The 13,527-nt window shown below is 42.1% G+C and overlaps 2 protein-coding genes across 7 annotated transcripts in view; both read right to left on the reverse strand.

The window, feature by feature from the left end:
* Window positions 1-3,204: 3,204 nt before the first annotated feature.
* Window positions 3,205-9,292, reverse strand: LOC128226353 (perlucin-like). The gene is made up of 3 exons (XM_052936233.1): window positions 9,185-9,292; window positions 3,767-3,856; window positions 3,205-3,486 (listed from the first exon to the last, which is right to left on the reverse strand). Exons 1-3 carry the CDS (start codon window positions 9,290-9,292, stop codon window positions 3,205-3,207), a joined length of 480 nt encoding a protein of 159 aa, XP_052792193.1.
* Window positions 9,293-10,397: 1,105 nt separating this feature from the next.
* The window catches only part of LOC128227048 (C-myc promoter-binding protein-like), a 54,951-nt gene continuing 51,821 nt past the window's right edge, over window positions 10,398-13,527 (reverse strand). For 5 of the 6 annotated variants that reach the window (XM_052937238.1, XM_052937240.1, XM_052937239.1 and 2 more), the window contains 4 exons: window positions 13,289-13,439; window positions 12,864-13,117; window positions 12,427-12,599; window positions 10,398-12,313 (listed from right to left, as the gene is read on the reverse strand). In XM_052937238.1, coding sequence (XP_052793198.1) covers window positions 12,177-12,313; window positions 12,427-12,599; window positions 12,864-13,117; window positions 13,289-13,439 — 715 coding nt within the window. In that variant the 3' untranslated portion in view covers window positions 10,398-12,176. The remainder of the gene's footprint in view (window positions 12,314-12,426; window positions 12,600-12,863; window positions 13,118-13,288; window positions 13,440-13,527) is intronic. The other variant, XM_052937242.1, reaches the window with a different exon arrangement.

The following is a 13,527-nucleotide window of genomic DNA, read 5'->3' on the forward strand; positions in this document are numbered from 1 at the left end:
CTACCAGGGTGGATGCAGTTCGGGCTCACCTGCTTGAAGCTTACGTCTGACCGGAAGAAGCGGTTCGATGCGGAGACGGTGTGTAGCAAAGAGCGGCCAGGCGCCAAGCTCCCGCAACCCCGCACACGAAAAGAAAACAACTTCCTAAAGAGTCTGTTACAAAACGGGAAGTGAGTTTCTGTTGCGGATACTCGGCGTTATATGATTGTATGTGTTTCTTAACAAGGCAATAGTCATTTAGTTTGCTCGTCATACTGGTAAAATTTTAATTATTAAAACACAAAGCAGCTTGTTATTTGAATAGTTCATCCAAAGTTGCACATATCAAAGCACGCACGTGTGTCTGTTGCAGGGGCGAGTGTACTTCCGTGTGGCTAGACCTCCTAGTGGTTGTGGACAGTCCCGGGGAGTACAACTGGGGGGACGAAACCACGCCCGCCTTTTCTGACTGGGCAGGTAAGCGATCTACTCAGACCCTCGCACTGATGTTATCCGACACTCGTACGGAAGGTGCCCGACACTCGTACTGTTTTTTGTCCGGCATTCGCACTGTAGGTATCTGACACTCGTAATGTTGTTGTCCACCACTTGTACTGTTATTGTTCGACACTCATATTGTAAGTATCAGGCACTCGTACTGGAGGTATCAGACACTCCCCTTGTTGTTGTCCGCTACTCGTCCTGTAGCCCGACATTTGTACTGAAGGTATCCGACACGTGTACTGTGATTGACTTATGCTCGCATTATAGGTATCCGACAATTGTGTTGTTGGTGCTCGACACTGGCAAATTTTGTTCTCAACACTCAACAAGAATATTAATGACTGACTTAGTATCCGACACTCTTACTGTAAGGGCTCGACACTCGTACTGTTAGGGCTCGACACTCGTACTGTTGGGGCCGGACGTTCGGAGTGTTGGTGTCAGACACTCTCAGTTTTAGTTTCCGACACTCGTAGTCTAAGCGTCGTATACTAGAACTAACATTTGTACAGTCCACTATGACATTGTGCTTCTTCCCAACAGACGACAAGCCGACAGGCAAGATGTGTACGAACATGAACTCAAACTGTGAGTGGACGGACTCCTCCTGCAGTTACTTCTCCCGCTTCGCCTGTCAGTACGACCTACAAGGTACAGACATAATTTAGCCATATTATCTTTTATAACAGTTATATTAAATCGATATGTGCTGAAATTAGATACTCAACTCTTTTTCCGGTAGAAAAAAAGAAAAACTGTTGGAAGACATTATTTTATTAAATGAGTACATTTGGTGACACCAAATGATTTCCTGCCTGCTACCACCTCTTCCAGCGCCCGTTATCTGCGCTGACCAGCGGTCAGACTGCGCAGTGATTGCGGCGCGGAACAACAATTTCTGCAAGAAGGAGAAGTTCACCTTTGCCCTCGTTAACTGTCGGAAGTTTTGCGGTCTCTGCACGTGAAACTCGACCCCGACCCGTCCCCCACATCCCAGACGTAGAACCGGAAATTCTCTGCCTTGATGAAAACGACAACGGACACTAATCAATATTGTAAAAGCTATTTGAATTGTTAAAATCATTTCAATGAAATACATGTTGCTATCTCATCCGCTACAGTTCTCTTTGTATCACATCATCCTGGTTGTCTTGGTAATGGTCGGTCTGCGGCGAGGCAATCTTTAAAATTAAAGTATGTATTTTTAATTGTGATTACTGTCCTCTGATTTAGAGTCGCATGGTGGTTTTCGACTATTAAACAATTATTTATGTTGATAAACAACATTGAAAACACACACATACCCATGTAAAGTACATGACTGTTCAGTTCTGTTTAAAATATGTTCAAAGGGGTTTTGCGTAGAAAATACTGAATTGTATCCGAAAAGCGTAGAATGGCGTGATCATAACAAGAAAAGTATCAGGCTGACATAACCCCCAACGAATGAAGTAAAGTATCTTCTTCGCAATCATTTTAAGAATACATAGTTTATTGGTTTTGTTATATATAGTAACAATTATGTTTTATCTTCTAATGTGCCTTTTGTGAAAACAATTTTAAATTCAGTTGGGGGATTTAAATCTATATGCTGCTGTATAATATGGGTATGAAACTAATATCCAGAGTTATGGTTTCTGTACACTTCACTTTACTAAGATCTATCTTAATATGAAGTTTGTTGTCAAAACCTCAAAAACTTTTGGAGTAATGCTCCGAGAAAATCAATATCTTATTGCAGCCGAAGTCATGGTTATTATCCACTGCACAAGACTCGCCTTAATAGTATTGCACTGTATAATGAATTTCCTCAATACCTCAAAAACTGTTGGATATAATTTCCGGACAGAAACTAAGTTTGAAAATGAACAGGGGACATTAACTCAATTAATATTGCAGCCTGAATTATGACACATGTACATGCACTTCTCCTCAATACGATATATTTGTTAGTAATGTTTGATGCCAATGCCTCCACGGCTTTTGGGGGTTTGCTCCGGACAAACATGAACAAAGGCAAAAACTCATAAAGATATATAGTCATAGCTTCTGCACATCACACTTCTGTACACCATGATATATCTGTATATGAAGTTTGAAATCAAGTAATGCTCAGGACAAAAAATATGAAATAGAACAAAGGGCAATAATGCATAGCTCAAAACATATCGCAGCCAGAGTTATATTTTATGTGCTCTGCTCTTATCCTCAAAATGACATATCAGGTTAAAAGTCAATATCCCAGTTATGCTCCGAAAAAAATTAAGTAGAAAAATGAACCAAGGGCAACAACTCATAAATATCTCAGCCGCACACATCCGCCGGCGCTCACATATGCCTGCGATTTATATACCTGTATAGCCTGCGGCAGAGGATATAAAAGATACAAACTACAACAGTGTTTTGAATTTCTGATATGAATACTGAATTTGACATTGTTTGAGTAGCACATTTAACCAACAACAGCCGACTCGTGATCCACATATCTGAAAAACAAAATAAAACGAAACTGATTTATCTTTTGCAGAAAATACCCCCCCCCCCCAAAAAAAAAAACAAGCCCCAACAAAAACAAAAAAAACAAACAAAAAAAACAACAACAACAACAACAACAAAACGTTTGACATATATATATATACACTTTTCAGGCATAAATTGGCCTTTTGAAATTTAATGAACGAACAACAAATGACTACACCAATTGATTCTATTATATAGAGCTTAGAAGTACGTATAAGAAAGTCGGTGTAGGTCGTTCTTATTGATCTCACAGATGAAGCTGTGCTGGTTGCTGCACATCTCGTCTTTCCACGAGGTCCGCGTGACCCCGTGGTAGTGGATAACTAGACAGTCCTCGTGGCCACCCACGTTATCCGGCCGCCCTACCGCCCAGTCGGTGAAACCCATGGGAACACTGAACCCGTCTCCCGTCAACCAGAGCCAGTTGTTCTCCGAGATCATGTCCGAACCGGACACCCAGTAAACCTCGTCCAGGTGAGAACCTGTTGGGTGTACCATACAATACAGCCAGGGCGGAGGGGCTCGCGACTTAAAACCACTCAATTCATAATTAACAGCTAGTATGTCGCTGTAACATATTGTTGTTGTGCCATGTTGTTAGACAAGGTATTGAAGCTGATTCAAAGGGAAACCAACTAAAATGTAAACATAATCGTCATGCTTTTTGGTCAAAAGTATTTGACAACTTTGCCTTGTTTTAATTTCTGAAATGGTTTATGGGTTAAATAGAAGTTGTTCTTTAAAGCTAAAGATGGTTGGTTACGTGCAACTTTGTGAGGATGCCCTCGATGGTGGTTTCTTCCGCCGCCGTCTCGATCACCAACAGCTCCGTTCCCAGAAGCCGGCAATACTGCTTTAATATGTCATTAAAACATAATTAAGAGGAACTGCAGAGTAGTGAATTACGCATATTAACGTGAGTGTTGAGTTGTACATCCCGAAGATTTTCACTGCGTTTAAATCTATAGACGGTCGTATATACGTATACCTGACGAAATATGTTTCCATTTGAGGATCTACTAATTTTCGTTTTCCACCCTAAGACATGTCAATGAAGTTCTACCTTGGCCTCGATCCAGCTTGCCTCTAGTGGCAGGACCTTGTAACACTGGGTGCCATGGTGCTCAAACCCATCCAGACAGTCGGCCAGGGCTGGAACGGCGACAGGCATACTTGTCATTTACAAATTATAAATACGTGGATGTTTAACGGTTTAACATGGTGGATCTGACGCAGTGGTATGTGCTCATGGCGGATCTTGGCAGTGTAATGTTCTCATGGTAGATCTGGTGCAATATAAGGTGCTCATGGTAGATCTGGTGCAATATAAGGTGCTCATGGTGGATCAGGTGGAGTGTAATGTGCTCATGACGGATCTGGTGCAATGTTATGTGCTCATGGTGGATCTGGTGCAATATAAGGTGCTCATGGTGGATCTGGTGCAATATAAGATGCTAACGGTGGATCAGGTGCAGTGTAATGTGCCCATGGTAGATCTGGTGCAATGAAAGGTGTTCATGGTGGATCTGATGCAATATAAGGTGCTCATGGTGGATCTGGTGCAGTATAATGTGCTCATGGTGGATCTGGTGCAATATAAGGTGCTCATGGTGGATCTGGTGCAATAAAAGGTGTTCATGGTGGAACTGGTGTAATGGAAGATGTTCATGGTAGATCAGGGGCAGTGTAATGTGCTCATGGTGGATAAGGTGCAATATAAGGTGCTCATGGTGGATCTGGTGCAGTGTAATGTGCTCATGACGGATCTGGTGCAATAAAAGGTGTTCATGGTGGAACTGGTGTAATGGAAGATGTTCATGGTGGATCTGGTGCAATGTAAGGTGCTCATGGTGGATCTTGTGCAAATTAATGCGCTCATGGTAGATCTGGTGTTGTGTAATGTGCTCATGGTGGATCTGGTGCAATATAAGGTGCTCATGGTGGATCTGGTGCAATGAAAGGTGTTCATGGTGAATCTGGTGCAATGTAAGATGCTCATGGTGGATCTGGTGCAATGCAAGGTGATGATGGTGGATCTGGTGCAATGTAAGGTGCTCATGACAGATCTGGGGCACTGGTATGTGATTTTTATGGATCTGGTGCAATATAAAGGTGCTCATGGTGAATATGGTGCAGTGAAAGGTGGTTTGGTAAATCTGGTGCAATGTAAGGTGCTCATGGTGAATCTGGTGCAATGTATGGTGTTCATGGTGAATCTGGTGCAATGTATGGTGTTCATGGTGAATCTGGTGCAATGTTAAGTGCTCATAGTGGATATGATGCAGTGTATGGTGCTAATGGTGGAACTGGTGTAATTAAAAGTGCTCACAATTGATCTCGTGCGATGTAAGGCGCTCATGGTAGATCTGGTGCTGTGTAAGGTGCTCATGGTGAATCTGGTGCAATGGAAGATGCTCATGGTAGATCTGGTGCTGTGAAAGGTGCTGATGGTGAATCTGGTGCAATGTAAGGTGTTCATGGTGGATAAGGTGCTCAATGTGGACCTGGTGCAATGTAAGGTGTTCATGGTGGAACTGGTGTAATATAAGGTGCACATGGTGGATCTGGTGCAATGTAAGGTGCTCATGGTGAAATGTTAGGTGTTCATGGTGAATCTGGTGCAATATAATGTGCTCATGGTGGATCTGATGCAATATAATGTGCTCATGGTGAATCTGGTGCAATATAAGGTGCACATGGTGGATCTGGTGCAATATAAGGTGCTCATGGTGGATCTGATGCAGTATAATGTGCTCATGGTGGATCTGATGCAATATAAGGTGCTCATGGTGGATCTGATGCAGTATAATGTGCTCATGGTGAATCTGGTGCAATATAAGGTGCACATGGTGGATCTGGTGCAATATAAGGTGCTCATGGTGGATCTGGTGCAATGTAAGATGCTAACGGTGGATCAGGTGCAGTGTAATGTGCCCATGGTAGATCTGGTGCAATGAAAGGTGTTCATGGTGGATCTGATGCAATATAAGGTGCTCATGGTGGATCTGGTGCAGTGTAATGTGCTCATGGTGGATCTGGTGCAATAAAAGGTGTTCATGGTGGAAACTGGTGTAATGGAAGATGTTCATGGTAGATCAGGGCAGTGTAATGTGCTCATGGTGGATAAGGTGCAATGTAAGGTGCTCATGGTGGATCTGGTGCAATATAAGGTGCTCATGGTGGATAAGGTGCAATATAAGGTGCTCATGGTGGATAAGGTGCAATGTAATGTGCTCATGGTGGATAAGGTGCAATATAAGGTGCTCATGGTGGATAAGGTGCAATATAAGGTGCTCATGGTGGATAAGGTGCAATGTAATGTGCTCATGGTGGATAAGGTGCAATATAAGGTGCTCATGGTGGATCTGGTGCAGTGTAATGTGCTCATGACGGATCTGGTGCAATAAAAGGTGTTCATGGTGGAACTGGTGTAATGGAAGATGTTCATGGTGGATCTGGTGCAATATAAGGTGCTCATGGTGGATCTGGTGCAGTGTAATGTGCTCATGGTGGATCTGGTGCAATAAAAGTGTTCATGGTGGAACTGGTGTAATGGAAGATGTTCATGGTAGATCAGGGGCAGTGTAATGTGCTCATGGTGGATAAGGTGCAATATAAGGTGCTCATGGTGGATCTGGTGCAGTGTAATGTGCTCATGGTGGATCTGGTGCAATAAAAGGTGTTCATGGTGGAACTGGTGTAATGGAAGATGTTCATGGTGGATCTGGTGCAATGTAAGGTGCTCATGGTGGATCTTGTGCAAATTAATGCGCTCTGGTAGATCTGGTGTTGTGTAATGTGCTCATGGTGGATCTGGTGCAATATAAGGTGCTCATGGTGGATCTGGTGCAATGAAAGGTGTTCATGGTGAATCTGGTGCAATGTAAGATGCTCATGGTGGATCTGGTGCTGTGTAAGGTGCTCATGGTGGATCTGGTGCAATGCAAGGTGATGATGGTGGATCTGGTGCAATGTAAGGTGCTCATGACAGATCTGGGGCACTGGTATGTGATTTTTATGGATCTGGTGCAATATAAAGGTGCTCATGGTGAATATGGTGCAGTGAAAGGTGGTTTGGTAAATCTGGTGCAATGTAAGGTGCTCATGGTGAATCTGGTGCAATGTATGGTGTTCATGGTGAATCTGGTGCAATGTATGGTGTTCATGGTGAATCTGGTGCAATGTTAAGTGCTCATAGTGGATATGATGCAGTGTATGGTGCTAATGGTGGAACTGGTGTAATTAAAAGTGCTCACAATTGATCTCGTGCGATGTAAGGCGCTCATGGTAGATCTGGTGCTGTGTAAGGTGCTCATGGTGAATCTGGTGCAATGGAAGATGCTCATGGTAGATCTGGTGCTGTGAAAGGTGCTGATGGTGAATCTGGTGCAATGTAAGGTGTTCATGGTGGATAAGGTGCTCAATGTGGACCTGGTGCAATGTAAGGTGTTCATGGTGGAACTGGTGTAATATAAGGTGCACATGGTGGATCTGGTGCAATGTAAGGTGCTCATGGTGAATCTGGTGCAATGTTAGGTGTTCATGGTGAATCTGGTGCAATATAATGTGCTCATGGTGGATCTGATGCAATATAATGTGCTCATGGTGAATCTGGTGCAATATAAGGTGCACATGGTGGATCTGGTGCAATATAAGGTGCTCATGGTGGATCTGATGCAGTATAATGTGCTCATGGTGGATCTGATGCAATATAAGGTGCTCATGGTGGATCTGATGCAGTATAATGTGCTCATGGTGAATCTGGTGCAATATAAGGTGCACATGGTGGATCTGGTGCAATATAAGGTGCTCATGGTGGATCTGGTGCAATGTAAGATGCTAACGGTGGATCAGGTGCAGTGTAATGTGCCCATGGTAGATCTGGTGCAATGAAAGGTGTTCATGGTGGATCTGATGCAATATAAGGTGCTCATGGTGGATCTGGTGCAGTGTAATGTGCTCATGGTGGATCTGGTGCAATAAAAGGTGTTCATGGTGGAACTGGTGTAATGGAAGATGTTCATGGTAGATCAGGGGCAGTGTAATGTGCTCATGGTGGATAAGGTGCAATGTAAGGTGCTCATGGTGGATCTGGTGCAATATAAGGTGCTCATGGTGGATAAGGTGCAATATAAGGTGCTCATGGTGGATAAGGTGCAATGTAATGTGCTCATGGTGGATAAGGTGCAATATAAGGTGCTCATGGTGGATAAGGTGCAATATAAGGTGCTCATGGTGGATAAGGTGCAATGTAATGTGCTCATGGTGGATAAGGTGCAATATAAGGTGCTCATGGTGGATCTGGTGCAGTGTAATGTGCTCATGACGGATCTGGTGCAATAAAAGGTGTTCATGGTGGAACTGGTGTAATGGAAGATGTTCATGGTGGATCTGGTGCAATATAAGGTGCTCATGGTGGATCTGGTGCAGTGTAATGTGCTCATGGTGGATCTGGTGCAATAAAAGGTGTTCATGGTGGAACTGGTGTAATGGAAGATGTTCATGGTAGATCAGGGGCAGTGTAATGTGCTCATGGTGGATAAGGTGCAATATAGGTGCTCATGGTGGATCTGGTGCAGTGTAATGTGCTCATGACGGATCTGGTGCAATAAAAGGTGTTCATGGTGGAACTGGTGTAATGGAAGATGTTCATGGTGGATCTGGTGCAATGTAAGGTGCTCATGGTGGATCTTGTGCAAATTAATGCGCTCATGGTAGATCTGGTGTTGTGTAATGTGCTCATGGTGGATCTGGTGCAATATAAGGTGCTCATGGTGGATCTGGTGCAATGAAAGGTGTTCATGGTGAATCTGGTGCAATGTAAGATGCTCATGGTGGATCTGGTGCTGTGTAAGGTGCTCATGGTGGATCTGGTGCAATGCAAGGTGATGATGGTGGATCTGGTGCAATGTAAGGTGCTCATGACAGATCTGGGGCACTGGTATGTGATTTTTATGGATCTGGTGCAATATAAAGGTGCTCATGGTGAATATGGTGCAGTGAAAGGTGGTTTGGTAAATCTGGTGCAATGTAAGGTGCTCATGGTGAATCTGGTGCAATGTATGGTGTTCATGGTGAATCTGGTGCAATGTATGGTGTTCATGGTGAATCTGGTGCAATGTTAAGTGCTCATAGTGGATATGATGCAGTGTATGGTGCTAATGGTGGAATGAAGTTCTACCTTGGCCTCGATCCAGCTTGCCTCTAGTGGCAGGACCTTGTAACACTGGGTGTCATGGTGCTCAAACCCATCCAGACAGTCGGCCAGGGCTGGAACGGCGACAGGCATACTTGTCATTTACAAATTATAAATACGTGGATGTTTAACGGTTTAACATGGTGGATCTGACGCAGTGGTATGTGCTCATGGCGGATCTTGGCAGTGTAATGTTCTCATGGTAGATCTGGTGCAATATAAGGTGCTCATGGTGGATCTGGTGCAATGCAAGGTGATGATGGTGGATCTGGTGCAATGTAAGGTGCTCATGACAGATCTGGGGCACTGGTATGTGATTTTTATGGATCTGGTGCAATATAAAGGTGCTCATGGTGAATATGGTGCAGTGAAAGGTGGTTTGGTAAATCTGGTGCAATGTAAGGTGCTCATGGTGAATCTGGTGCAATGTATGGTGTTCATGGTGAATCTGGTGCAATGTATGGTGTTCATGGTGAATCTGGTGCAATGTTAAGTGCTCATAGTGGATATGATGCAGTGTATGGTGCTAATGGTGGAATGAAGTTCTACCTTGGCCTCATAATAATATGTTATAATAAAACAGAGGAATAAGGGACTTTATATTTGTTACAAACGGCAAAATAAGGGAATTTGAGGCTTTGATGGATTTTGAATAAAATGATCGTTTACATTCTGATTTGAAAATTCTGGTTTTCTTTTTGACACATATCCTAATGCTTTATTATCGTCTGAGATTTAAACACTTATTTTAATTGCATCCTAGACCAGTTCAGCTTTATATAAAGAAGGAAATAAAACGCGTGAAACGGTTACTGGTGTGGCATAGTAAAATATGTGCATCCTGTGGTTTTAGAAATTGCCTTCATTTTTCTTTATCGAAATGGTCCCCGCAGTTAATTTATTATAAAATGGACTGTGACGCAAAGCATGGCTGGATTGTCAAGACGACAAAACTTTGAACCTTTATGTTTGTGGACTTTTGTTTTAATATTTTCACATCCTTCAAGTGTTTATCCTTCATGTGTACCTTGTACTGTATGTAGAAACATACCTATTTCTATCACATGAGTTCTCGTGTTGTACTCTTGGATTTATACCTTATTTTATTGCCAACTTGCTAGGACAATGGAAAAATACATGTGTAATTCGAGCTGCAAATAGGCCTTTATTAATAAATGTTGTATATAAATGCAGCTCTCAAATCAAGTCAAATTCTTCTTCAATAACAATTTATTTGACCATGATTTACAATTCATTAAGCACAGTTATTGTTATACATATCAAGATGCAATGGATTTTGTTTATCAGCAATGCAATCATTTAAGATACATGATAAAATAAAATACAACAGAGATAAAATGTTTAAATAACTGCAATACCTGTAATAAAAACATAATGAGCTTTTTTTAAATAAACAGCACTAACAAGTATATGAAATAATTCATTGTTACACAAGCATTGCTAACTAAGGAATTGTAATAAAATATTTGCATTTTTCATTTTTGTCTGTGTAAGAGATCCGGAATGCAATCCACCAGAAAACAACATTGCATGACATGATATTGTGCAGGCACTCCACATTGCACATAACGAGCAGTGCAGGGACTCCACATTGCACACAACGAGCAGTTCAGAGACTCCACATTGCACACAGCGAGCAGTGCAGGGACTCCACATTGCACACAGCGAGCAGTGCAGGGACTCCACATTGCACACAACAAGCAATGCAGGGACTCCTCATTGCACACAACGAGCAGTGCAGGGACTCCACATTGTACAGAACCAGAGTGCAGGGACTCCGCTTTGCACAACTGTGTACTTAGGAAAATGTTCTTAGCTAATTATTCTGACCTTTTTTTATTCTGAAATTGGATATGATTTCTCAAACATAGTCTATTATAGCTGGTAGATATATAATAAAATGTAATGTGTTTAACACAAAAGTATAATGTCTGGCAAACCAAGTGGTAATATATGTACATTTTATGTGAACCTTTAACCCAAGGATATTGCACACGGTCAACATGAAAAATACAACGTAAACAACACAGCAACAAGTCAACAGGACTACAAGCTGGAAATATGAATACAAAACTAGCTGTCTATTTAATGGAATGCCCGTGTTTCTAAAACATCTTCAATGCTACATGATTACTATCTAAGTAAGGCCAGTTTACTGACACGGAATACTGAGTATAAAATGGAAATTGTAGGCCATTTCATCAATGAAATAATGTTCTAAATGCACAAATATAAAACAGTGTTTATATTATTTTAGCTATCCAACTTTTCATATTAAACCAGCACAATCCGTCCTTCAAGCTGCATCACATCCATGTCACTGAACATTTTGCTAAATTCTCAACTTTGATGACTGTCTTTTAGCATACAGGTTATCTATTTTAAACATTTTACATCAAGGATTGAATAAATTCCAAGACTTCAAGAAATCAAACATGATTTTTTGTACTTTTGATACTACTTTGAGCTCCATCTACAAATTCATACGCTGTCGTTATAAGTACACAATCCCAATAACTCAACTACCTCTGATGTTTTCAATATTGTATTCGCTACTGGTTGACCTGTTTCCAATATGCAGAGGTGGTAAATTCGCAGCAACTGGACGGACTGAATGTCCACGGTCACAGCAAATCTATGGTTGTATAGAACTGATACCAATCTCTTCTGATGTTAAAGCTAAGATAAGTGATTGCTTCAACCAGTCTATATTTCCACGACAATGAATCAGTGAAGCACCCAGACTGGTCTTCTTTCACAATATTCCTCCTGATAGCATTCCATGTCTACATGTCCATTATAAATTCATGATGAGCAAGTCCCTACACTGGTCTCCAGAACAATCTGAAATTCCAATTTGGATGTGTCCATTTCACCTGTCCAGAACATTGAACCAGTCTAGCCCCTAGATTGGTTTCCAGTAAAATTTAAAATACAAATAGTGAGCAAGACCAGTCTAAAGATCTAGTTCACTGAAGACCTTCCTGCATGCCTGTACAAGGGGAGACCGGGGTTTGTCGTCTCGCTGTAGTCGCTTCATCTCCCCTGGTGACAGCCGGGAGAATGCCATCTTGTACTCGCGGTCAAAAGCCTCTGTAATCAGAAAGCAAGTGGATAAATTAAACAATGACTAAAACTTTGTAATCCTGGTATTCAAGCTTCATGTTTGTTATTTTTATTTCTAATCTGATCTACCCTGTGCATACCATTGTCAATGTTGTCCCTGCCACAGGCCTTGAAGGCAAGGTAGGTGATGTCGCGATACATGCTGCGGAAACGTTTCTTGCGTGGGCGGAGACGTCGACGACCGTTCATCACAAGCTTGATTGGCGTGAGCACATCGTTACACTGGATGTTGCTGATAATCTGGTGCATCACACTGGGATGGCAATTGATAATAATTGAATGGACTTGGTCCATAAAATAAAAATTGAACTATACACATATCACACAAAATGTAATACATAATACATAACTATTGTTATATATAATACATTGAGTTCAAATAGCAAATGCTTTATCTGAACAGTTTAAACCTTAATGATGTGATGAACATACATGTATCATTATTTCAAACTCAAATAATTTGATATCAATTTCATTGAAGCACATTGAAGCACAAAGTAACTATTGAAATACATACGCCCTGTTGAAAGGCTGAGCCTCGGTGAGGAGGGCATCAACGGTGGTTGAGCTGTGAAGGTTGTTCCAGGCCACATGCATCGGCAAGCCCACCTCCTGGTGAATACGCAGGTTGTCCCAGCAGGCCCGCACGCGCACATTCTCCGGGCCATACTCTCCCACCGGTAGCGGCTCCCTGCCGCGATGTAACAGCTGGGACGTGAGCAGGAAAGCAGTAAGGTGGTTGTATGCTCCAATACGCTTGAAGTACCACATCTACAAACAGATATGTAAGATAATACATTTCACTTAAACATTTAGTATTCAAACAGAAGAAGAGAAACGTTTCAGAAGATGGTAAGGAAGGTAAAAGCCAGTAATTAAAGCAATGTTATTTCTGCAATCTAATTTTTTTCCATACAAGACACGACAGAGAGAGGTTCATACTAGGTTCCAGTAGATGATGGGGTGGTCATCGAGGAAGGAGTCCTTGGCCAGGGCAGAGTTACCCTCACTCTCAATGATGCTCTCCAGGTTCTTACGCAGAACCAGTGGGCTCAAATACGGCACTGACACAGGCTCCATTGACGACAGGCCACTGATAAAATAACATAGCCATGTAAAAAGTAGTGAGGACAACATAATTTCTTAAATTTCTTCCTTCTTACAGATGCAAGGATCCCTTT

The sequence above is a fragment of the Mya arenaria genome, chromosome 3 (assembly GCF_026914265.1).
Source record: "Mya arenaria isolate MELC-2E11 chromosome 3, ASM2691426v1".
NCBI classification, from domain to species: domain Eukaryota; kingdom Metazoa; phylum Mollusca; class Bivalvia; order Myida; family Myidae; genus Mya; species Mya arenaria.

Coding starts and splice junctions, on each gene's coding strand:
- LOC128226353 (XM_052936233.1), bottom strand. CDS start 9,292: ATGCCTGTCGCCGTTCCAGCCCTGGCCGACTGTCTGGATGGGTTTGAG. Junction 3,857..9,184: donor CAAGCTGGATCGAGGCCAAG/GTAGAACTTCAT, acceptor GACATATTAAAG/CAGTATTGCCGGCTTCTGGG. Junction 3,487..3,766: donor GCATCCTCACAAAGTTGCAC/GTAACCAACCAT, acceptor GTACACCCAACA/GGTTCTCACCTGGACGAGGT.